At 34.2% G+C, this 25,970-nt stretch overlaps 3 protein-coding genes and 1 pseudogene across 8 annotated transcripts; 1 reads left to right on the top strand and 3 right to left on the bottom strand.

Moving 5' to 3' along the window:
* LOC105163602 lies at positions 1,974-7,500 on the top strand (annotated as a pseudogene).
* LOC105163541 lies at positions 8,202-10,716 on the bottom strand. 2 transcript variants are annotated; one of them, XM_011081937.2, is made up of 3 exons: positions 10,551-10,714; positions 10,291-10,473; positions 8,202-8,925 (listed from the first exon to the last, which is right to left on the bottom strand). In XM_011081937.2, the coding sequence occupies exon 3, from the start codon at positions 8,883-8,885 to the stop codon at positions 8,475-8,477; it is 411 nt and encodes a 136-aa protein (XP_011080239.1). In that variant the 5' UTR covers positions 8,886-8,925; positions 10,291-10,473; positions 10,551-10,714; the 3' UTR covers positions 8,202-8,474. The 2 variants fall into 2 exon arrangements, with proteins under 2 accessions (XP_011080239.1, XP_011080240.1); XM_011081938.2 differs by having other exon boundaries at positions 8,202-8,895; positions 10,291-10,716.
* LOC105163540 (pentatricopeptide repeat-containing protein At5g59600-like) lies at positions 14,105-19,249 on the bottom strand. 5 transcript variants are annotated; one of them, XR_002287204.1, is made up of 3 exons: positions 16,344-18,645; positions 15,580-15,945; positions 14,105-15,011 (listed from the first exon to the last, which is right to left on the bottom strand). XR_002287204.1 is itself a non-coding variant. In XM_020694370.1 (3 exons), exon 2 carries the CDS (start codon positions 17,977-17,979, stop codon positions 16,387-16,389), a length of 1,593 nt encoding a protein of 530 aa, XP_020550029.1. In that variant the 5' UTR covers positions 17,980-18,037; positions 19,061-19,249; the 3' UTR covers positions 14,105-15,945; positions 16,344-16,386. The 5 variants fall into 5 exon arrangements, 3 of the variants coding, with proteins under 3 accessions (XP_020550029.1, XP_020550030.1, XP_020550031.1); XR_002287205.1 differs by having other exon boundaries at positions 15,630-15,945; XM_020694370.1 differs by adding an exon at positions 19,061-19,249 and having other exon boundaries at positions 14,105-15,945; positions 16,344-18,037.
* On the bottom strand, positions 21,223-25,803 carry LOC105163539 (UPF0061 protein Mfla_1788). The gene is made up of 8 exons (XM_011081931.2): positions 25,424-25,803; positions 24,782-24,891; positions 24,632-24,688; positions 24,226-24,525; positions 23,570-23,817; positions 22,500-22,806; positions 22,143-22,416; positions 21,223-21,645 (listed from the first exon to the last, which is right to left on the bottom strand). The coding sequence occupies exons 1-8, from the start codon at positions 25,634-25,636 to the stop codon at positions 21,391-21,393; spliced, it is 1,764 nt and encodes a 587-aa protein (XP_011080233.1). The 5' UTR covers positions 25,637-25,803; the 3' UTR covers positions 21,223-21,390.

Raw genomic sequence — 25,970 nt, 5'->3', positions numbered from 1 at the left:
TATTACTAGGAAGAAAGAAAAAGACAAAAAGACGTGGAAATTCTAAGTTCTGTGTGAACAATTATTGGAGGAAAGAAGTAATCATGTTTGAAACGTTGGATAATACTTTGTATGGATCAAAATCTGCATGCACATTTCACCTGCTTCTTTTTATATTTCCAAGGTCTTGCTTGATTTGGATTCTTTATTTTAAATTTTGTTATGTCTTTTATTTTAATTAAAATATACACTCTACATATATATAAAAATTATGTTATTATTTAATTCAAAAAATTATACACATAAAAAATATAAATAATATAAAAAATATAACAAAATTTAAAATAAAAAATTCAATCAAAATTTTGTTGACGCTATCACGACTATTGTAGTCATATACCGCCTCAATTCAAACCACAACCACTACATTTTCATTCATTAAATGTGCGTGTCCATGATTTTAAAGGTTATGAATTCGAATCATGTCATGTACGTGAGATGTTGTCTACTGCATAGTAGAAGTTGTTATTTACTGTAATAGTAAGTGTTATTAAACAGGATATGATTATAAAATTGTCATTAAAAATATATATTAAGTGACAAAAATTTTGATCTTGTCACAATAGAATTTTTGATACTGATAAATTATATATAAAATTATCACTGTGTATAATTAGTGTCATCTATAATGATAATTTAATGACAACAAAAATATAGTGACAACCATTAATTATCACAATTGTTGACACTAAAATTCTTGCTAATGATAATTTAGAAACAAATATTATTACTTTTGGAATTATAAAATTCATTATCTTGAAAAAATAAAATTTAATATTGTTATTATATATATAATAGCCAGTGATAATATTAAAATTATCAATTAATTTCTTTCGTCCCTAAACTTCTTTCTCTTTTTGTAGTGTGTTTGATTACCTACATTAAAAAAAAATAACATAAAATTTTAATACTTACTAGATTATACATAAATTCCAAATGAATGATATATATATATATATATTTAGTTATCGAATTAGAACTAATCTAATATTTCTATAAATCAAATTACTAATAAAATTCGTATAATAAATTTTCAGATCCCTCTTGCTTTAATTTACTTCTGTATTCGTCCCTGATCAAGTCAATTATTAATTTTTTTTTGTTATTTATATAAAATATTTTTAAATATTATTTCAATAATTGTTTGGACTCCTCAAATTTCACTTCTGAGTACGTTCCTTAATTCGTACACACACACTATATATATATATATATATATATTTTAATATAAAAAAACTTGCTACACTCACAAATAGCAGTTATGGTACCACCGTGTCAATTTTTTAATATAACAATTACACCCCTAATTAATCTATCCTAATATATATATAAAAAATTCTGTATACTTACAACTGATAGTTAGTGCCAGAACTGCACTATTTTTTTAAATATAATAAGTTATATTCCTAATTAGATAATTTTAAAAGTTAATTATAATTTTTTTATTATTATTTTTTAACAAAAGTGATTCCAAGTCATTTTAACACCACTACACCAATTCATTTGTTATGTCGATAATACCATAAATTGGTTTCTTTTATTTACTTCTTTCTTTCTTTCTTTTTAAAATTTGATTTATTGGTTTATATATTTTATTTTTATAATTATAATAGGATCAATTACATTTAGACCCCTTCTAAAAATTAAGTTGTATTTTTCCCCAAAAAAGTTCTGAAATTATATTTATATCTCACTTTGAAAATTTACTGTTTACCACTGGCCGGTTTTGCTAGGATTTTAATGAAAAATACAGACTTTAGCAAAATAAAAAAAAATATTAATTTTTAATTTTATCCAATATTTAATATTTTCATATAATAATGTTTGTACTTATAAAAAAAATGTAACGATATTAATCTCATTCTATACGTATATTACATTTATCCTTTATAAGTATAAAAATATACATAAATATGTTAAATGAGAGACAACATTAAAAATTTATGTAATTTTTTTACTTACATTAACCCTGAATCAAAAAGGTCATGTATAAACTAAGAATTTTTGAAGGTGTGTAAATGTAAATCCAAAACTTCTGTCTAATTTATCACGCAGCTAATTAAATAAAATAGGAAGTAGAAAAATATCTAAATTGCATTAACTGTTGATTCCGTACATGTAACTAAGGGCTGAGACTTGAGCTCCTTCCTCCAATGCCAAAAGTGACCAAAACCAAACAGCCACCTCCAGTCCTTGTGCATTACTATCTGAAAACGACAACAGCAGATACACTATACGACATGTTGAAACATAGCTTTCACAAGTCTCACTTCACTCCCCAAACCCTAATTCCCACGCACACGCCTTTGCCCTGCTGCGTCGGAGCCAATGCTCCACCGATTTTGGCAATTAATCTCTCGACCAAAAAATCGACAAATATCCCACTCCGCCGGATCAGCGTAAAGGCCGCCGCCTCCTCTACCTCCGACGATAAGACCGCCACCACCACCGTTAAAGCAGTAGTCACCGTGCTACAAACGGCGGGGAGCGGCGCCGTAACGAACCTCAGTTTGAGCGGAGGGCTCGACGGTATAGCCGACTTGCTTGGTAAAACCCTTCTTGTCGAGCTTGTTGCTGCGGAGTTCATACTCATTCGTGCAGCTGCGATGATAGACACTTCCCTGGTGGTCCATATAATTAACGTCTGATTCACGTCGCCATTGAGACTTTTCTCCAATATGTATTTGTTAGTGCCCATGTGGAAATTCTTACTTAAATTAGGTTTTATCTAATTAAATTAATTATAAGTCAAGTGTAATATATATAATATATGATTGATTATTTTTTCTGAACTATATATCAATTGTACCGCAAATGAGTTGCATTTGTCGTATAATTAGCTCAAATCCCTCCAAATCTGATCTGTGTTAGAATTGCACGTAGTATATGAGTTAAATCATAATGTGCTCCAATGAGGTTTTGTATATATAATACAAATAAGTTTCATTGTTTGAAATATTATCAATACCCTCTGATATTTTGATGAAATTATGTAATTTTTAGATATAAGCTTAGAATTATCAACTTTGTCATTACTGTATTTTTTTATTTTTTAATAGAATTAAAATTTATAAAAAAAATCGAATAACGCGGATACAAAAACTTTGAAAAATCGTAAAAGAAAATTATTCACTTAGTCAATGAAAAAAATTCAAAAAATTATAAAAAAATAGGAACATTAATAACTCATGGTCCAACAACATTTTGGTCAGTTCATCATAAAAATAAGATGAAAACCTAATAGATTGGACTAGTTGTTAGATGACCGTTAAAAGCTAAATATTGATAATGTCCCAAGCAACGAAATAATATCTATAATTATGCTAAATCTCAAGAGACCTCGTTGTAATTTACCCTAATAGGCTGTATATATATTCGAATTAATTTCTTCAATTTTTCTTATTTCATCCCAAGAAAATTGATTATTTTGGTACATTTAATGAATACATGCAATTTAAAAATTATAATAAATGAAAATGCATCAACCATAATCAAATAAATCAATGTAAAAATTTTAGTTATTGGGTGACTATGGTTAATCAACAACTATATATATCCTTGTTACAACCAAAGTATATATTTTCAATGGTTCTTTGTATTACCAAAACATCCTAATATTCATGATTTTTTTTAAAAAAAAAAAAGAAAAAAAAGTTAATGTTGAACCTCACCTGCAGGCAGTAGTCATTGTGCAGCGTCTGGTAATTAATTATTATTTACTATCATTTTTGAAAAATTCTTTTTCATATATATCAGGTTTGATTGATTGGATATATCAATTAATTAGTAAGTATGATCACATTGTCTTATGATTTATCATTTTTTTTAATTGTACCCTAATCACATGATAAGTAAATGTGCGCATGACATAATTGATTCAAATCTTACTGTACCCCATTTGAACGTTTCACGATTTATAATTAGCCATGAAAAAGTGCAAATTTTGACATCATATTGGTCCTTATCATGACCTTTATGGATTTTAATTTGTCTCGTTTTTGTGATGAACAAAAAGTCGGGACTCGAGAAACCAACTATCACTGCATACACACGCCAGGCGGATAAGACGGAGAATGAGATACAGTATGAGTCGTCAATCGAAGTTCCAGAGGATTTCGGGGGGGTTGGCGCAATGGTGGGTGGAGAAGGAACAACACAAAAGAAATATTCGTGAAGAACATAGTACACGATGGCTTCTCTAGTGACTCCATTGGGATACATCCCCAAATTTGATAACCTTATGTAACTAGGTTAGTATTATCTTTTTTTATTAATTTGTAAGTTTGAGTTGAATTTTAGTTTGCTCATTTTCACGTGTTTATAATCGATTTTTATACGAAGTGTTTTTGTTTTTTTTTTGTGTGTGTGTGTAGAAACAAATGGGCCAAAAATTAAAAGTTGTCACTTATCAAGTTATAGGTCCTGTTTTGAAAAATTAATGAGTTTTAACTTAGTTGACGAAATTTCATAGGTTCAAATCCACTCATGTTTTGATATTGGTTTAATTAATTAAGCAAAATTGTAATTTTAGTTGTGTATGTTGAGTGTAGCAACTGTCGTCTTATCACTAACGCATTGGTAGTTTTAGTCCTAAAATTTATGATTTTGGGGTAATTTCAGTTCTTCTATCGAAAATTCTGCCGAAGCAATGGGGAATTTTTGAGAATTTTTTCAGGTGGACAAGAAAATTGCACATGACATCTTATGTGGTAACCATCTTCTAGCTGTTTTGGAGGACATTGAAGGCATTTGTTGGTCATTCTTCAGTTTCAGCCTTTGACTTGCAATCGATGTTTTGAAAATCAGATCGATAATTGAATTATTGGGTCACTATGTCACTTGTTTGACCAATCAGACCGATTGAAAATCGATTAATTCAAGACATACTATATATATATAGCATATTAATATTATATATCAATAGATTAAATAAATACAATTTACAACAATATTTTATAAAAATGTACAAAACTTGTAAATGAATACAATCTATAATAATTTAACAATAAAAATCAACAATCCTCTTGGAGTAAGCAAATTAATTCAAGATTCAGACTATCAAAATTTTAAACCCCCAAAATACATTATATTAATCGAGTCTGCTGTGTCGAAGTCAGAACATATAATCTATATGTGCTTTGCAGAGAGCCAAGGTGCTCCAGTATTTACGTGCCAAGAGATGAGGCGTTTTTGGAAGTGAAGCAGGCGACAATCTCAGCAAAAACTCTGTACTCAGAGCTCCATGCATTGGTTCCATCACTGCGAACTTCCTTAATAGACAGTAACCTTGGATTTCCCAACTTCACAGCTATAGACGCTCTGTTCTGTTCAACGAAGGAATTGAGCTTTCAGATATACCAACGAATGGTTTTTTAGGAAATATAATACCCACGTTTCATAGTGCCATCGACAAAGGGAACAGTCTCCGGAACTCATTGACTATATATGTCTCCGTTCGCTTGTGTGTGCAAGATGTGACTGAAGCTGTTGCTTGTTATTATTGCAGAAAATAAGTAGTGATGCTGAATCGGCAATCACTACGGAACTGGTGGAAAAAGAAATAGGAGGCTTCATGACAGTTGAATAGGCATGATCCAACCAACTAAAGCTTGTATTTGATCTATATTATTCTTTTTAGCTGAACCTATCTTTTAACTTATGCAGGCGATTAAGGAAAAAAAGCTTTTCGTTTTAGATTATCATGATTTGTTAATGCCTTATGTAAACAAGGTAAGAGAGCTCAAGGGGACAACTCGACCGCTAGTTGATGTGGAGGCAGGTAATCAAGCAATCTTGGGGTGCCACTGGCCTCTGGTTGTGGAGACTGGCTAAAGCTCATGTTCACTGGTTGTCATGAATTAGTCAGTCACTGGTAAATTCTCATTTCTATCTCCCAATTGTCCCTTAAAAACTTTGTTGGAAACATATAGATTTTGTTACTCCCAAGGCTCATTTAATTTTCACATCACTTAAAACTATGTTAACGCCAAGTCTCGGATTATTCATTAGAATATATTAAATTTTATCATTAGTCTCTTTTTTGGCAAATAATTTCATCATCAGCTAGAATGGTTGTGCTCGAAAAAGAAGTTTTAAGACATTTACTGCTTTGATGGCATATCATAAACTTTAAGGTCTGATTGAGATAGGTCCACTTAGAATAGACTGAATTACCATCAGAATCTTGTAGTCCACTTAGAATAGACTGAATTACCATCAGAATCTTGTAGTTGTGATGGAAAGCCATGACTGAAGCTTGCAGAAATTATAACACTACTTCATCAAATCCAATGACTTCCCGTTATTTGCCCCCTGCGAACTCATTGTTGCACAGAGCCTTACATAATCGCAACAACAAATAGGCAACTAAGTGCGATGCACCCAATTTATAGACTGTTGCATCCTCGTCTACGGTACACAATGGCTATGAATGCTTTGGGTCGTGAGGTCGTTATTAATGCTAATGGGCTCATTGAGATTGCATTCACTCCTGCCAAGTACTCAATTCGATGGAGCTCTTTTGCCTATGACAAGCTATGGCGATTTGACCTACAGGCACTGCCAGCAGATTTGATCAGCAGGTAAACCAGTAGATAGGAGTGTTAGAAATAATATATTGTTGTAGCAAAATTACATTATGTTATTTTCCTATTTGTTTTGAACTGAAATTATTATTATCATTAATTTGCACAGTGGATTGCCAGGGGAATGGCTGCGGAGGATCCAGCTGCACCTCACGGTCAGAAGCTAACAATTGAAGACTACCCTTATGCCAACCACGGTCTGCTTATTTGGGATGCTATTAAGCAGTGGGTCACTAACTATGTCAGCTATTGCTATGCAGAAGCAAGGCTCGTGTAATCGGATAATGAGCTCCAAGCATGGTGGACACGAATTTGGACAGCGGGACATGGGGATAAGAAAGATGAACCATAGTGGCCAGAGCTAAAAACTCCTGAGGACTTGATTGGAATTTTGACAATTATCATTTGGATAGCTTCAGGTCTCCATGCTGCCGTAAACTTTGGTCAATTTGACTTCGGAGGATACTTTCCAAAAGGACCCAAGACTGCTCGAACCCGGATGCCAACTGAAGACCCAAACTACGAAGGAAAGAACTGATTCTTGGAAAAGCCTGAGGATCCTGCTAGAATGCTTCCCATCACAACCTCAAGCAGCATCATTTACAGCAATTCAAGATATTCTATCCAACTATTCTCCTGATGAGGAGTATACTGGAGAACAAATTCTGCCATACTGGGCAGAGGATAACATTATCAAAGGCGCATTTGAACGGTTTAATGGGCAAATCAAGATGATTGAAGGAATCATCGATGCGAGAAATACAGATACAGAGCTGATGAATAGGACCAGGGCTGGGTTGGTGCCATACGAGCTTCTGAAACCATTTTCTGAAGCTGGGTGACAGGAAAGGGTGTTCCAAATAGCATCTCCATATAGTTATCAATATCTTTGATATATAAATCTTTTTAGGAGTTCTAATGAACCCTCTCTCTTTTTTTGTGTCTCTCTGTCGCTTCATTTCATGCCACAATTGGGCACTGATAATTATGGATTAATTTGACAGTCTATGTTGTTCGGATTGGACCGTTAAACAAAAAAACACATCACTGTTTGAGGCACTAACACCTATTATCTGGTGCTGCTAAAAGTTGCCAAACATTCTGGGAGTTTTGGGTATCTCAAGCCCATCTTTATAGTCTACATAGTTAGACCGAAAAGGAAACTGTAACCCGAGCTCCCCCGAAAGTTTGTTTTATACTATTTGAAGAACAGCCCAAAATGGAACCAAACATTGCATAGATTGCTCAACCTTGATGTAATCTGCCATTACCGAGAAAACCTGATTCTGTTTTAACTGAACGGCTCAGCTTATAATTCTTGGAAGAAAAGATGATTCTGGTTTAAGTAGGTTTTACAGACTGATCTTCACAAGAAAAAGGAAACAGAAATTCACATCAATTATGGTTAAGTCATGCTAAGCTCCACCAAGGAAACAATAACAGCAACTGTCTAGGCTCATATCTTTATGGTAGTAAGAGTGATCAAGTTTCGCAACTCTCTTACATCATAGATTCATAGAAACACAACAGCTAGTTAAGCAGAGAGCTAAGAATATGTAAGACTAGTACAAGAGAGAGTTTGTTTTGAATGGCAGAGACTTCAGGCATCAAACAAGAAGAAGATTTCATTTTTACATGGTACGATGTCTCACATAGTATGGGTACATTGAAGAGCATTAGAAGTATGATCAGCCAAAAAAACAAGTCCGAGGTTGAAAGAATCCCAAATAAAATGCATAGAAAGTGCAAGTAATACTGGAAGAACTAAAGAAGAGATGTCAAGGGTCTCACTTCCACTGGCCCATGCGCTATTCTGAGAAAGAGTCACTGTTTCAGCAGCAAATCACTGTCTCAGTTGCACTCAACAACTGCCTCAGCAGCCCGACGGGGCTTGTTCTTACGCCTGTTCCCATTTGGACGAAAACCATTTGATTTTTTCAGTTCCTCGGTGCTTGGTTTTGTTTCATTTCCATTTTCCTCTATCACTACATCAACTTTCTCCTTCACTTGACCGTTCCTTTTTCTCTTTTTCCCATTCTGTGTCACAGTTCTATTTTTCAAGTCTTTGTTTGGTGCACCAGTTGCTTCCTCACTGTCGTCATCTTCTATTCTTTGAGCTTCATCGTCATCAATTTCATCTTTAAGTGGTTTCTGCGGTCTTCCCCTTCTCTTCTGAGCAGGAATTTTTTCTTCCTCACCACTCCCAGGATCGTCTTGATTAGTCACAGAAAGATTCTTTCCCTTGGCTCGACCCCGCCCCATTATTTTACACCTATAGGTTCAGACAATTTTTTTGATATTTCTGCAAACAAAATGCTATAATCTGTTACTTGACAAGACAAACAACCTAAACATCAAACTCTTGGAAAAACAAGGCTGGTAGTTCAGTTCAAAGCACAGAGACTTATAGCATCTCCTAGAGTTTTTTAGCCAGTGTCCCAATTGTTGAACAATATCAAACCAAGGCACATGATCTTCTATGCCCAAGCACAGATGAAGCAAGTATGAACTGAATGTCTACAAAAGCATCCATATAATGAAAAAGCTCAAACGTCAATTCGGTCACGGCAAGGACTTCACTAATGAAAAATACATGAAAATAGCGAGCAAGAATTAGCACATTGGTAAGCATAAGAATTAAAAACCAGCAGAGGAAGGTATTAAATCACATTTTAAAACAGCATTCTAATTCAAACTTCGTTCAAGCTACGCACAGAAAACATTAAGCTAGGGGATTAGGCGAAAATTCATGGAGAAACTCCATAAGAATAGAAGACAAGAACTCTAAGCAAACAAACCAGGAGATTGGGCAGAGGTTTTGAATATCAGATACTTATCTGTGCACAAATTTTTAGCAACTAAAACTTCCACCCGGCGTAGTGAACATCCTACATGTAACTTCAACTTTTTCACACAACAAAACCATAGAACCTGTTGAAACTGTCTGTAGAACAAACTGATACTCAAGGATATAAGATGGCTAGAACACAGAGATATGGTGTACACAAACAACACAGACTTGGAGCATCCGCGACAATTCCAAATTGCTGGATTTTTGGGAGAATTTGCTTCTGCTCACATAGAAATAAAGGGCCGAAAGCAACCACTGATAGAGAATGACCAACGAAACACAACAAATAAGTCTAGGCCGAGATATACAACAAAGACCAAACTTGTACCAGATCCAGAAGCACCATAACTACTTTCTTCTTCAACCTAATCAGGCTAAAACCAGCCATTCATACCAGAATTAGTTGATTAACTCTATTTAACATACAATCTACAAAGACATAGTCATACAAGTAAACCAAAAGAGATAAAACTGTGAATCAAGACAATCAAAGAACAAAGTACAGACTGAAAAACTTAATGTTAAACCAAAGCAAATTCGATATGATGTTGCAGGGATATATTGAGAGTAGGACACCAACTTCTATTGTCAAAAACGACGTGCAAAGCAGAAAAGGGATAATCTTTACAAGGTCATTACCATGTTAAACCAATCAAACAAATTAAATACAGATCCATGGACTGGTGGAACTGCAATAAGCCATAAGATTCAAGATTCTCACGTTACCCTTCTAACAATTACATAACAGCACAAAAACCAGCAAATACCTGACTTTAAAGAAAAAACAGAAACAAAAATCAAGAAAATGATACTCACCAAGAAACCCATCACAATCAATCTGTTAAACCATGTGCGGAACAGATACTCGAAACCCACCAAAGCGCAGATTAATGTTCAATCCCAAGATTCTGAGAAGAAGCTGAAACAAGTTCCAAAGTGTTGTTATAGTAAAAAAGACACGGTCTTTGAAGGGACTGCAACGAACCCAGATCAAGAAATCTAGAAACAAGAACAAAGTGATTAAAAAGATCAATGATTTGCTAGTCCGTGAATGAACAAGAAGCACAAAATCACACCAAAAATGGGCAAAACAAAAGCAAACTGGAAGCAGAAAAGCACACACAGATGGCAGCACCCTCCGCGCACGCACAAGAGAGAGAGAGAGAGAGAGAGAGAGAGAGAGAGAGAGATGAGAAGCGTGAAGAGATATTTGATGATTGGGTTTGCAGATTCTGTGTGAGCGCAGTGTCAAGTTTGTATAATCTACACTAGCTACTGTACTTTTGTGTGAATCCCAATTTCCAATTTTTTTTTCTTCAAGGAGTTTCACTTTTTTTATCTAACAACAGTACTTTGACCTTTTTTTTTTTAAAAAAAAAAACCTTAAATAATAAAAAAAAATAAATCACAATAAATTTCTCTAAAATTTAGCATAATTATAAAAATTTTCTTATTCACAAAATTATCAAATTTTGATATTTGATCAAATCATGTAATTCTTGGATTGAGGCATGAAATTATCTACTTTACTCTTATTATATTTTTTTTTAAAAAAAAAAAATCATCAAAAAAAGCCAAACCATTCGAATGAAAATTTTAAAAAATAAAATTATAATTTATAGGCCACAATCGCGTTTACAAAAAATAGATAAAAACCTAACAGAGACCAACGAATTGAGCTACGATCGTTAATATAAAAAAGTATTGGTAATTTTCAAATAATAGAGAAGTATCTATAATTATAGTAAATTTAAGGAGAATTCGTTGTTATTCACTCTAAAATAAAAATATTTCATGAAAATTCCAATTTTTATGGGAAAACTATGTTTGATTTTATTTTTTCACTTCTCGAAAGAAAAGTCAAAATTATTTTTTCAATATTTAAAATACGCAAACACATATTTCTATCTTTCTTTCTTTATCTACTAAAAATAAAGAAAAAATACCAAACAAACACCTTAAATTTCGGCCCATGTCTTTATAAACATACAGTTCAGTATATCTTAACTTATTTTTATTTATTTTATATTAAATATAAAATTTAAAATAAAAATTCAATAAAAATATACACACATATCTCGATTTTCTTTTTTTTTTAAAAAAAAAAAGAAATAAAACCACCTCCAAAAAGAACCAAACAGACCTTATAATTAAGTCGAATTTTTTAGTGAAGAGTGAGTTTCCTCATGAAATTCAGCACAACTAATTCAAAATCCTTTGTTGTTTGTGTAGTGTAGGCCACTTACATTTCCTCCCCCATAATTAAATGGTAATGTTGACCGTTTAATTTAGTTTTTTTTTAATTGAAATATATAATTATTCAATAAAATAATATTCATAAAGTAGTAAACGAAATTAATATAATAAATATAGGTCAAAAATATTAGAAAATTTGATTTTATTGTGATTCAATTGAACATACATGTATATGTAGACCATTTCTTGGGAGGGAAAATACAGAATAAGTTTACACAAGCAGTAATTATACGATTACATCAAATATTTTACTATATCGAACAATTGAGTAATATATTAATTAAAAATTCACATAAAGTAGTACAAATATTCCTATATTCAGGGCGAAAGGATTCTAAATCATAATTTCAAATTTATTCATGAGACCTCAACCTTTACGAGTAAATTATGACATAATTGTTAAAAAGTGGTAGAGGTTTGGTGAGTATTAATGTAATTTATATTAGGATAAATTACAACGAGCTCTCCTAAAGTTTGATATAATCGTAAATACTCCTCATTATTTAAAAAATTACCAATACCTCCCTTATTTTAACGGTTGTCTAACAATTAATCCGATCCTAGTCTTCGTTAGATTTTCATCGAATGTTTATAGTCAACTGAACAAAATGTACTTATGGATTTTGAATTATGATTTTTTTATTATTTTTTGAAATCTTCTGAAAAAAATTTATAGATTAAGTGGATATGTTTTTTATAATTTTTTGATTTTTTTCATCCACTTCGTCTGATTTTTCTTATAATTTTTAATTTTTTAAAAAAAATACAACAAGGTTAAAGTTGATAATTTCAGACCTCCATCCAAGTATTACACAATTTTATCAAACATAGTCGGTACTTATAATTTTTCAAATAATAAAAGAATATTTGTAATTATGTCAAATCTCAAAAAAGCTTCTTGTAATTTACCGTTGATATTATTAACTCGTTATTTTTTCATCAAAGTGTTTTTTCGTCAATATATATATATATATATAAATTGTGATATTTTCTAATTATTTATAAAATTGTCAAAAAGTACTCTGTTACTAAAATTTCAGTTACTTTTCATTTAAAAATTTATGTTACAATTATTAAGACAATCATTTGGCAACAAAGATTTGTTGCTTTTAAATTATTTTCAATTCCAATTACTTATAAGTCACTGAACCTTTAATTTCAATTAAAAAAAATACTAACTTGAATATATTATTTTAAAAATCACATTAACAATTCAATTTGAAATGAGTGTAAGAAAAATCAAAATAAGTGCACTGTGATTAGCCACATTGACACTATATTGTGTGGGAGAAGAAAAGATAAAATGTAAAGGAAGAAATGGTGCTTGCTTCAACTTTAATGCATCCCAAACAAGGAAAGTGGGTTAATAATCTTTTTTTCTTTTTGGTTACAAAAATCAAAGTGTGGTTAATATCAACAGTCCCATTACAAAGGATTACGTTTGCGCTACGTGTGTAAAAGAATTTTTCTTTTTTTATTATAAAAAAATTGAAAAGTAGGGTGACAAGTTATCGACTCGACAAGAAGTATGCCTCTGTATTGTATGCTTCAGTCAGGGTCTCTGTAGCTAACTTATTATCACAAATAATTAAAATTTAATTACGTGAAAATTAACATACAGATATCAGAACATGCATGAATAAAAGATTTTCTATCTCGCTTTATTGTATTGGTATTCCGTCTAATTTTTAAAAGAAATATATGTCTAATTTCACATTGATGTGATGCCAATATATGATACTAAAATGTAACCAAAGGTATATAAAAAGAAAAGTGGGGTTAGAAGGGTTACCCCATGGGATGAGGGGCCCAGAATGAATTAGATGAGCAACCGTCTCTGGGCAACTAAAAATAACTTCAATTTTGTGAGATTGGTGAAACTTTCATTACTTGACAAAATAATGACAATATGGGTCCTCTCCTTCATATTGTTGGAAGATTTGTCTGATCGCTTACTTCTCACATACTTGCAAGAGTTTTAGGTTGTCTTTGGTTTTTAGTTTCATTTCCATTTTTCACTTTTTAAGTGGAAAGATTTGTTTTTTTTCTTTTTACTAGTTGGTATTAACAATTAAAAGATATGTATGCATATATAAAGTAATAAATGAACTGAAAAATGATGAAACTAATTATTGACAAGAATAAGGACAAATCATCATTTTAAATAGATGAAATTTGAAAACTGATAGTGGAAATCATGAAAGAAAGAAACCCTTAGGTTTCAGTGCAATGGTGTGTGTGTGTGTGTGTATATAAGTATATTTTGAATTGCAGACTTTTATATAAGAGACAAATATGTATCTAACATGGCTGGTAGTGATTATTCTTCCAATGCAAGCTTTTATTCTCAACTCAGGACACAAGGTTTATGGGGATAAGGACATAAAAGAATCAAAGACCTGCCAGCTCAGAATGTAAGAAATGGCAACTATCTTCACAAGTTGCAACCATCACTCTTTAAAAACTACTATATGCTAAGCTTGTATTATTCCAGGTTGTCATGGAAAACGCTACAACTTGTCTCAGTTCTTTCAACTGTGACTCTAAATGCTCGTAAAAATATACATATGAGCTGACTTTCTTTAAATAAAACAATCAAGAACTGGACACATCAGTACGTGAAATTCATTAATCAATGTCATTTCTACAAGTATGATTTGTGACCGAATATTAAAGAGGACTGATGAAACTAGTATGTTGTAGGACTAATACGGAGACTTCTCAGTATTAACCGACATTTAAATGCTGTCACGAGCAGGTCAGGATCTCTGGTGTGGGTGAAACGGTACGAAACCCAACTATTGACATGTAAATTCGAATACAGTTTGGGTAAACCACATGTTGATGCCGAAGGGACGAGTAGTGGATCATTTATTTTGCTCCTAGAATTCATGTGAGGGCATCCACACAACTGTTTCTCTTTCCAGATTCTTTTACTAAACCATCAGCACACAGTCTCAGAGCCATATTTGTTTTGCATGCTCGGTGCAGTTTGAAGGGCAGTAATTTCTGAATGCACATGGGGTTTCACTAGTCTCCCGAATGTGTTGAGAATGTATCTTCGCGGTTTGCTCTTTCTACATTAATGAGACTCCTCTGGCATTTCGTGTTATTAGCCTTCTTGGCATCAATACTGGTATGCAATCTGCAAATCAAGGATTTAAAGTATGCACAAGAACGGCAGAGCCAACAAACGGAAGTTCTGCAACGAATTTCCCTTTGGCAAGATCAGTAGTTTCCAAGACTCAAAACTGCGACACAGTCCGTAGAAGTATAAATTTCTGAGCCCATGAAACAGAACAATTAGGCTAGGAAAAAATGAAGCAGGTGAGAAGATGATACAAGAAAACATCCGCTCCATAAGATAACTTTTACTCAAACTATTCATATTCAACAAGCTAAGATTATAAGCATATGTTCATTTTGCATTCTTGATAAGGTATGTTAGGAGTGATAAATGATGGCAGTGTGGTCATCATAACTAGAGATGGAGCCAAAGAGTAATGTTTAAATAAATACTTGGAATGTATAAGCAGTCCTAGGCAGATTATTTCATGTCAGACGAAACAGAGAACTTAATGTCTTTGAATTTCTCATCTACTACTATCTGATCTAGGGAAAGCATTCTGTGCAACTGAATTTAGCAATTCTGTGAGTATAAAAAACACGTAAAACTTTATCAGACGCTTGAAAAAAATAAACATAGTCGACAAAAAATAGCAGGCAAGGTAAATTCTTTGTCCAAAATGACTCTTTAATTAGCAGACAATGACATCAACAATAATTCTACTTCTGCAAGAAAATTTAAATGCAGCAGACATACACATCTTTTCATTTAGAGAAGGTCACCTGGAGATATTAATAAGGTGTATTGATTGCAATCAACTACCAAGATGTACCTAAGGTTGGATTCTGCCATCATGAACAAGAAGCACCAGAGGGAGGCTTTGATGTAGTTGAAGGCAGCTGAAAACAGGGAGTCAATCAAAGAGACTCAAAATTGTTTTTACCAGCTTACATGACTTCAAGAAAACAGTGCTGGTAAGAGGCATCTTATCCCATAACTTTCACCAGTGATGAGAGTATATATAGAACTTAGACTGCAATTTTTGACGTAGTTCCTTGTTGTTCTACTGGAGTTGGGGAAGGAGGTTTATAGAAAGAGATGAAAAGCTTGTATACTCTGTAGCCTCAACTATGTCAATCCTTCGAAACCTGAGAAAAGATCAAATGCCAAGTTAAAGGTAGGAACAACATCATACTCCTGTTTTTGTGTCAATACTACAGGAGGTGAAGATCAGACTTGAAAATTTAAGGGTTATTCTTGATATCTTGAGCACATTTACAGAAAAAAGAAAGAGTTGGCTAAAAGTTATATGGCGCTCCTGCAGTCAATTGATTGGTAAATTGAAAAGAGGAGAAGCGCCGAAAGCTGACTGCATAGATCACTACTTGGCTCTGAATATAAAACGGGATGGTGCAACTTTCATGTAATCAACTGAATGAAGTTTCTTCTAAAATTTGGTCTTTCAGATAGATGATGAGTCAAGTAGAACTGTTTGCCAATGGAGTAAACACATTCCAAGGACTTGCAATGAATCTTTAATTGATACCTTTGTGTTCTCTTCCTTATCTTTCCATGAATTTCATCTGCTTCTAAATCGAACTAAAACCAGGCTTCTTATGGACTCTCTTATCCTTCATCACCTCCCTAACATCCTGAACACCTCTCCACTTACCCTCAGAAGCGTATATGTTTGAGAGAGTGACAAAACCTCCAGGCTTCTTCAGCTCCATCCTCAACTGCTCAGAAATGTTTTCAGCAAGATCTCTCCTTTCGTGGATCTTGCAGCCATTGAGGAAAGCTCCAATAGCTGAATATGTGACTTCCACCCCAATCTGCTTAACTATATCATAAGCCTCTTCCATTCTGCCATAACGGCACAGAAGATCAATAAGACACGAGTAATGCTCTTTATTTGGTTTGACGCCGTATAAGTCCATGGACCTAAAAATCTGCAAACCTTTCTCCACCAGACCACCATGGCTACAAGCGCAAAGAATAGCAGTCAACGTAACTTCATTTGGTTGTATATCTTCATCCTGCATCCTGTCAAAAAATTTGATTGCACAATCTACCATCCCATGCTTCCCATAACATCCAATAATAGCATTCCATGATGCTGCATTCTTGTTAGGAATGGAGTTAAAAACATTCTGAGCCTCTTCAACACTCCCACATTTTGAGTACATATCGATAAGTGCACTAGCAACAAAGACATTGATATCAAGTCCCATTCTGTATATCAATCCATGAATTTCTCTCCCCCTACCAACTGAACCAACCATCCCACATGCAGGAAGCAGCCCTGTCACAGTCACCTCGTTAGGCTTAATTCTAGAAATTAACATATCTCGAAACAACTCTAAAGCTTCAACAGCCCTTTGGCTTTGAACAAAACCTGAAATCATTGCATTCCAAATAACCAAATCCGGAAACAATCCTTCTCTGCACATCCGTGAAAAAATCTTAAAAGCACCATCACAGTCTCCACTCCTGGCGTGCCCTGCTATAATCGTATTCCAAGTAAAATCATTAGGTTTTACACCGTCCAACCTCATTCTTTCGAACAGAACAACTGACTCTTCAATCCTCCCCACATCAGCATACCTACAAATCATCGTTGTCCACGACGCAACATCTCTTTCAGTCATTCTATCAAACACTCCGCGTGCATGGCATATCCTCCTACACTTCCCATACATATCAATCAAACCATTGCAAACTGACACTTCCTTTTCAAACCCCACCTTGTAAATCATGCCATGAACTTGCTTCCCTAAATCCTCATCCAGCAAACCCACGCAACCTTTCAAGACTACAGAAAAAGTATACTTGTTCGGGTAACTGTTACTATTTCTTGATTCTTGGAATAAAGAAAAGTACCCAATCGCCTCCTGATGGAACCCTGAAAAAGTTAAGGTCAGAATCATCCAATTGAACGCAAATACATTTGGGTTTGGAGTCTCTCGGAAAAGTAACTTGGATGAGGTCAAATCCCCACAACATGCATAAGCGCCTATTAGCTTTGAGCTCAGTTGCAAAAGATTCACGTCAACATTATTAGTTAACATCAAAGCGTGGATTTGCTTGCAGGGTTTCAGTGCTTTCCGCTTCATGCATCTCTGCAATAACAAGCTGCAGTTGTGTGCAGACAAATTGGGTGGCGAAAGCAACAGCCTTTTCATATTCGCATCTACTCCATTGCATTTCTTGGCTCAAGCTTTAGAAATTTGGAGGCATAAACTGATCAAAGACAGAATTTATATAAATTTATTTCATTTATTGTTAGTTATATTAATACTGATGTAATCATGTCATTAAAACTTTGATCAATGACATTTATAGAATGGTTTAATTTTTCGTTTTGAATTTTGAAAATCTCACTTAAATACTCAGACAAACTTCCTCCTACCTCTCTGCTTGAAAATTTGAAGAGCTCTATCACTGGCATAATAATGACTAGCTTATGTCAAAAACAAATTATTTCACCATTGCTGTAAGGATCGCTTTCTACCTGCTGAATTATATAGGGATGTTTATTTTTGCATGTTGAATAATGATTGAGAGGGTTTGATTGGATAAAATCAGGGATAGGATAAATTAATATTTTTTATTGGTATTTATTTGATTGAATAAAATATGGAATCGATTAGGATTAAATTTCATATTTTCAAGATCGGATAAGCTATCCGACTTTGTTTAGGGTTTGATGGATTACTAATGGATCGCTCTTTCTAATAGTAAACCATGTATAAGGATGGATTGAAGGTTTAGCCCACATTTATCAAGCTTTCTAAATTACAACAAGTTTATTTGAAATTTGTTATAATTTTGAATACTCATTTGTTGTTTGAAAAGTACGTATATCCTCGATCTTTTTATAAAGTTTTGTAATCCTTATGAAGCTTTAAAAATATCAATTTTGTACTTGTTGATTTTAGAAAAAAATATAACAAATTTGGATTATATGAATGGAAATTTTTGAAAAATTAAAAAAAAAAAGAAACTAAGTCCTAAACAAATTTAAAAAAAAATAAAATTATAACTCATAATACACAAAGACATTGAAATTAATTCAACAAATTGTTAGACGATTATCAAAAGGCGTTGATAATTTTCTAAATAACGAAAAAATATAAATATATATATAGCAAATCTTAATCTCAATAGAGCTCATTATAATTTATCTCAATAATATATATAATATATCACCATTAGAAAAGGGCACAAGAAAAAGAAAAGAAAAGAAAACGGATGTAAGATTACCCGAATTGCATCCATCAAATCTTTGTCCGGAAATGCTCACCGGAGGAGACAACTGATATGGCTGTCAGTGGTGCAATGACGACGCCGGGTTTAGACCCCAGAAACGGCCGACATCTCGGCGTCTCCCATTGCACCACAAACAACCATGTTGCGACACAATCTCCACAACCTCAGATTTGTAAATCATGAAACCTGGAATTCAGCTTATGCCTGAAACTGAACTGAACTTGTGTTTAAATAGACCCACTTCACATTTTCCTACAAGGAATGAGATTCGTTGTAGATAACCTGGAAAAGCATCTGGAAAAGTTTTTTCCAGGACCTAAACCTGTTTTTGCATCATGCTCCCACCTTTCTGGAGAATGTGATTCTATTTTGCACATGAAGCTGAAAGAACGAACGTTGGTCGGTTGTTTGCTCGTCATTTCAAGAATTTTTTGGAATACAAGTTGGAGAATTCCCCATTTTAAAGCAGTGATAAAAGCATCATTGTAGATAAGAAGGATTTGAGACTTGGACAGGCACCAATTCAGGCTAAATAGATAGAACTCAAATGGAATTTTCACATTTGCCAGCCCTGGATTTTATGCAACAAATCATACCTATACAGTATATATATTGTAAACAAACTTGTTCGGTCTTCACCTAGTATTTGTACAAACTTGACAAACCAAAGAATTCTTACATGAAATGGGGAAAAAAAGGACAAAAAGTGCAAGAAAACAACTATAACTAGTAATCAATGGATCATATAATTTCCTTCGTGTGAACTAAACTAAAATGATTGACAATAAAAGCATGAAAACTGCAAAAATTGTGGAGAGAGAAGCCCATTTGAATCTGATCTCTCTTTCACCTAGCTAATGTACATGGGAGGAAGACATCATCTGTTCTGAATAGGATTTGAGGATGTTGGGGGATTTTTCCTTAGCCCATTTTCCACTGCTTTCTCTGGCTCAACCGCTGCTCCTCCACTCAACTTCCATTTATTTGCAGAGAGTGAGTTTACAGAAACCTGCAGCTTCCTTGACCGGATTTCATGTCTAAGTCTTACATGATTCTCTGTTTCAGGACTATAATGTAAATGCATGAAGAGTAGAAGTGAGAGAAGGAAAAATGTTGTCTTGTGATTGTTTCTCATGGTTTCTTGCATAAGTTTGGATTAGCAATAAAATGAAAATGTGGGGTTGAGGAAATTAAGGTGGAAATTAGTTGGGATTGGTAGTAATTATAATGTAAGGATCGAAAGATAGTTGGGGTGAGATGTAGCAGCTCGTGCTTTTGCTGACAAGACATGTGTTCTGTGTCCAAATATTCAACAAGGGGCTATAGATTAAGGATAATATTAAGTTAAATTTGTCACTATATCCAACTTTTTTTGGGAAAACTCTAATTCAAATTAAATTTGGCTGGATCTAAACCAATTATATAATAAAATGCAATACATTTGTCATATCATTGGTGTATAGTTAAAAAAAAATAATCAATTACATGAGAAATATATTATATTTACTTTGTAATTGATTTAGTTTCGTCCAACTTAATTTGAATAAAAATTATCCCTCTTTATTATGGTTTAAGTACACTAAATGGCCGTCCAGAAATTGGTTTTGCAACAGTGTTCTTTTACTTGACAAAGGAAAGAAAACAAGAAAAAGGTGATGGTTGAAGCAAAAATGTATTCCTTATTGCTTGTCTTTGTAGGAAGCAGCATTCACATGATATCACCATTATTGAGGTTTGTGTTGAAGGAAATCTTGAAAGATTAAAAGAACATGTGTTTTCAATTAAAAGAACATGTGTCATGTGACTTTATCACTGAAACCTCATCCTTCTATGCCCGACTTTGTCGATCCTGACATTAAACATTAATCATAGCAACAAACGACAGCCACAGCTAGGTTTGGCTGTGTGAGCTTGCTTGGATTTGGTACCTTAATCTTGTATTATATACCATCTCCACAAGTTGGCTAGCTCCGCAGTTTATCTCATCAAATCATCGAGCAACTTATATCCTTTTCTTTAACATTTTAAATTTAACGAGATGTGAAGTAAAATTGAGATTTCAGAACTCAAAGATTACAATTATGAGATGTGGACAGGTATAATTATTAGTCTAATTTAATATGAATTTCATACATCTCTTCCCATCAATTTGCATGACAAAAATACATTTTCACCTGTGAGTCCTGCCCAAAACCAAACTCAGAAACGCAATTTGAAAATGGAAGGCTACAGCTTTTACATATTACAGAACAAAATCACCATACACGCTATTCTATGTACATGCTGTATTTCTTTCTCATTTCTGAGCAACATATTTTGTCCAGTCAAGAAGAGCAGGAGAGCATGCAGACTCCTGGCCGATAAGCCCAAGCGGGGGGCAACCGGGCATATTTTTCCATACCGGGCTGCTCATCATACGGCCGTTCCATAACTCTTAGCAGGCGCCGAACTTCTTCAAAGTCACCTAGTTCTGCTGCATCAATGGCGCTTTGACATAAATAGTTTCTCAGAATGTACTTAGGATTTACCGAGTCCATTGAACGTTTCCTCTCCTGATCAGATATGCCAGTGGTGGAAAGCTGTAGCAGGGAATAAGGAAATGAGAGTGGATAATGGAAAAGAGCAACAGAAGGAAATAAGTAAAATTGTGTGAGCCTGAGGCGACACTTGAGATCATATGGCTGGTCATAATTGGAGAAGGAAATAGATCATTTATGCAACTGACTTGAATCATCCAAACCTTATTGTTTCAGAATATAAAACAAAAGCTAGTAAAAAAAATTTAAAAAAAAAAAAGAGAACTCAATGGACTTTACAGCCTATTTCTTTAGTTGGTGTGTCATGGCTATGGCCATGTATCACCAAGGGAAACTACATGACATCTGAATCATGACACAGAATTGGCCCCACATATGGAAGGTGTAAGGACCTGAGAGAATGAATAGAACATGACGAAGGCAATAAAAGATTGTGACAAGATTCAGTGACAACAATAAAGGTTCATTGTCCTCCCTTCATATATTACGTGTTAGAAAATGTCACTACCGCCAAAAAAGACTCAGAAATGTGTACGTACCTCTTTTATGTAGGATTTCACCCAGCTGGTCCATGCATCTCTTCGCTCCTTGCCAATATCCAGCAGAACAGCCTTAAGAGGAATTAATAGTTCATCGTCTGGAATGGCATGATCAGATTTGACATTTGAAAGCAACCGAAAGAAATTTGTGTAGTCAACTTTATCAACAGCCATATTTTTAAGCAGTTCACTGATCAACTGCTTATTGTACTTGGGTAGACCAAGTTTTTTGGTCATTAGAGCTTGGTACTCATCCATAAACTTTGTGCCATATCTAACAAGTCAAGAGGAGGATGTGTCAACGGAAATCAAGCTGGAGAACTAAAGACAGAAAAAGAAATAAGCCATGAAGAATACCTCTCCACAGCGTAGTTTGCCTCCTTGTCATTTATCAACTGGGCAGTAGAAAGAGTTGCGGCAAACTGTGCAATATTCCATGAGCCAATATCGGGCTGATTTGCAAAACAATATCGTCTGCCGGGAAGATCAGTAGTGTTTGGAGTGTAACTGGGATCAAAAGCATCCAAGAAGCCAAAAGGACCATAATCAATTGTAAGTCCCAACACACTCATGTTATCTGTGTTCAGTACTCCATGGGTGAAACCAATCCCCTGCCAGTTGGCAATTACGGAAGCTGTACGCTCAGCAACTTCTACTGTCCAAGCTGATAGTCATCGCCATTGCAAACACAAACAAACAACTTGATGTGATCAAATAGTTTATTCACAAATTAACGGAAAAAAAAGAAAAATCAGAACTTTCAATTAAGTACAGGTCAGTCACTGGCTTCATATCAAAGCAATTACTTATATCAACTGTCCAAATACAAGTTGAAAAGGAAAATAAAATACTGTTAATAATAAATGTATTTAAGACATATGCCAATCAACTAACTTTGTCCGAAGCATGGACACTGTTCATGAGGAAAGCAAAACTAAATTAGCTTAGTTCTTTTGTTAAATACAAACTAATTCTCGGAAAATCATTAATGAAATAATCAGCAGCTGAACCTGGATGCAAGCAAGAGGTTATTGTATATGAATCAATAAACAGGATAAGACTCCTTTGGCTGGGAAAATTCTGACTTGAGCACAGTAATTAGCAGATACAGTTTATCTCAGTTTCTACAGTTATTTGCCTTGACTATAGCAAGGTTCGCAATAGCGAACAATTTGAACAAATATCATTAACCCATAACAACCGAGCCAAGCAAAACTCAAAAGATTGCACTTCAGCTCAGAAGTTTGTCACATTGTGGAACTCATTCAACTGGCCATGGCGTCAAAGACATTTTAAATGAACAAACTCCTTTAGTGAAATGATGACCTGGCTGAGGATCTTTACGGCACACGAGAAAAATTTTAAAATGGATGAATTCCAAGTAGGCACATAACATGACCTAATAGTATCTACAAATTGATTATTACCTGCATATTTATTTGAAGTTAAATCCACGACTGAGTCATCTCCTTGGCCAGTAGTAAATGATAAACTATCACTTTTACTCAGGTTCTCCAAATGCGGAAAATGATGCCTGATACAATAATCAGCCAAAGCATGAACAAGGCCAAAATCATCCTTCTCTCTTGAAGCATGTATTTGGTATGAACCAAAGCGAAGAAAGGATTGAGCAACTCTACAGACAATTGCACCGGGCTCATCCTTGGGGTTGCCACTGTGCAAATGAACTCAAAGTTTCAATAATGAAACTAACAATGCAAATATAGATGAAAATATTATATGAAATCACAGGACACTCAAACTTTTTACAAGATGAAACCAGAGTAAAAAGTATATTCCAAATTAACATACTACCTTCTTCAACTTTATTCAAGATAAAGGCCCTGAAACATGTTGATTGTGAATATTGCAAAGTATTGGTGTTTCACTTCTATTTAGAATAATAAATTAGAAGATTCCAAAAGACATGATAAAAAGATAAATGTCACGGGATCACACACACACACCCAAAAAAAAAAAAAATAAAGACATGATCATATCCTTATATAGAAAAGGTTTATTGAATTGAGAAATAAATTACCGAACATACAAACATCATTAAAAAAAGGCTTGAAAGGCTTACTCATAAAACATATCTCGAGTAACATATTTTCCAGTTGTTACCAAGCACAGCGCACGAGTTGTTGGGATTCCTAGATTGTGCATTGCCTCACTGCATAGAAATTCTCGGATACTACTACGTAAGACTGCAAGACCATCAGCAAACCGACTGTATGGGGTCTTCCCAGCACCCTTAAGCTGCAATTCCCACCGCTGCGACCTTGAATTGAGAACCTCTCCTAGAGTGATTGCCCGACCATCTCCCAATTGGCCAGCCCACATTCCGAACTGATGTCCTCCATAGCACTGAGCATAAGGCATCCTATAAAAGCCAAGTCAAAGGGTAATCATAGGTGGACCAAAGAGTGACAAAAGAACAAAAGTAAAAGAAAAAAACAAAATAAAAATATCAGGGGAATGATACTCACGCTCCAACCAAAGGTGAAGCTCCCGAGAATAACAATGGAAAATCAGGCCTTTGGAATCTGAGATTTAAAAATAAATAAGGCATTACAGATATTAAGTCTATCAGGGAAGAAATATAATTAATGAAGGTGCAGATAGTTGAAACAACTTACTCCTGGGGATCCAAATCCAACAAGTCTGCAACTGAATCAGACCATGCCACAAGCTGAGGATTATCCACCTCGGCAGATGGAGTTACTTTTGTATAGCAAGCATGCATTACCTGCAAACAATGACACAAGGACACAGAATCACATAAATTTCAATCAAGGAAGTGACGTTGTAGTAATCAGGATACAGAACCTAGAAGTCCATACTAAGAAGATTTCTGATAATGATGGTTAATTATTCCCATAAAATTACAGCATGAGTGCAATTTCTACCAGTGACCAAGAATTAAAACGTCTGGCTTCAAAGATATTATTCAAAAAAAAAAAAAAAAGAATCTGAATATAATTAAATAACACTAACACGACCAAGGAATGGAAACTATATTGCCAACAATCCAAATAGATATATACGAGCGAAAAAATAGCAAACAAACGAAACCTCTACTGGAAATAAAATCGGTTCTAGGACAACTTATATATTTGGCAATTGAATCAACCTCTACTTAACACCAAATATGCTAAACGTGTAACACTCAATCAAACAACATCCCAGATTGAGACTTTAGTCCCAATAACTCGAAACATATTTATCCATAGGAGCAGGAAATAATAGGGGCCCAAAAAATCAAAAATAGAAAATCAAACCTCTCGTGGAGTTAAATCGGTCCTTGGATCACCGGGAAGCTCACGAACGAAGGAATGGTCCCACTTCAGTTCTTCCAGCTTCAACTTACCCCTATTTTGACTAACTGAATCCTCATTATGATTGTTATTATCCAAGGACTGGTTCTTCAAGCCATCGGCAATAGAGTCGACGGTGGTAGCAGCAGTTATGACCGGAGAAGAATCGCCGTCCATAGACAATACGGTGGAGTGATTGGCGCTTGTGATATGAAGAGTTGAACAAAAATGGAAGTTGGAAGAGATGGGCGGAGCGGGAGGGCGGTGGTGGCGGTGAGAGAAGAAATGGTGTGAGCGGAGAGAGTGAGGGTGAAATCTGGGAAAAGGAAATAATAATTTTCTTATTTTAATTTTATTTCTATATACATATACAGTACTTGTTTGACTAATTGGTTTGCCAAATTTAGTTATGGCCCTAAGTTTTTATTGAGGCTAAATTTCATATTAACCCCCTATATTTCTCTAAAATAGCTTAAAGTTTTTTTATATTTTAAAAATAGTTAAAAAATTT

This window comes from Sesamum indicum, linkage group LG6 (assembly GCF_000512975.1).
Source record: "Sesamum indicum cultivar Zhongzhi No. 13 linkage group LG6, S_indicum_v1.0, whole genome shotgun sequence".
Lineage (NCBI taxonomy): Eukaryota > Viridiplantae > Streptophyta > Magnoliopsida > Lamiales > Pedaliaceae > Sesamum > Sesamum indicum.
The sequence above is the reverse complement of the archived record's forward strand: the minus strand, read 5'-3'. Positions and strand labels throughout refer to the sequence as shown.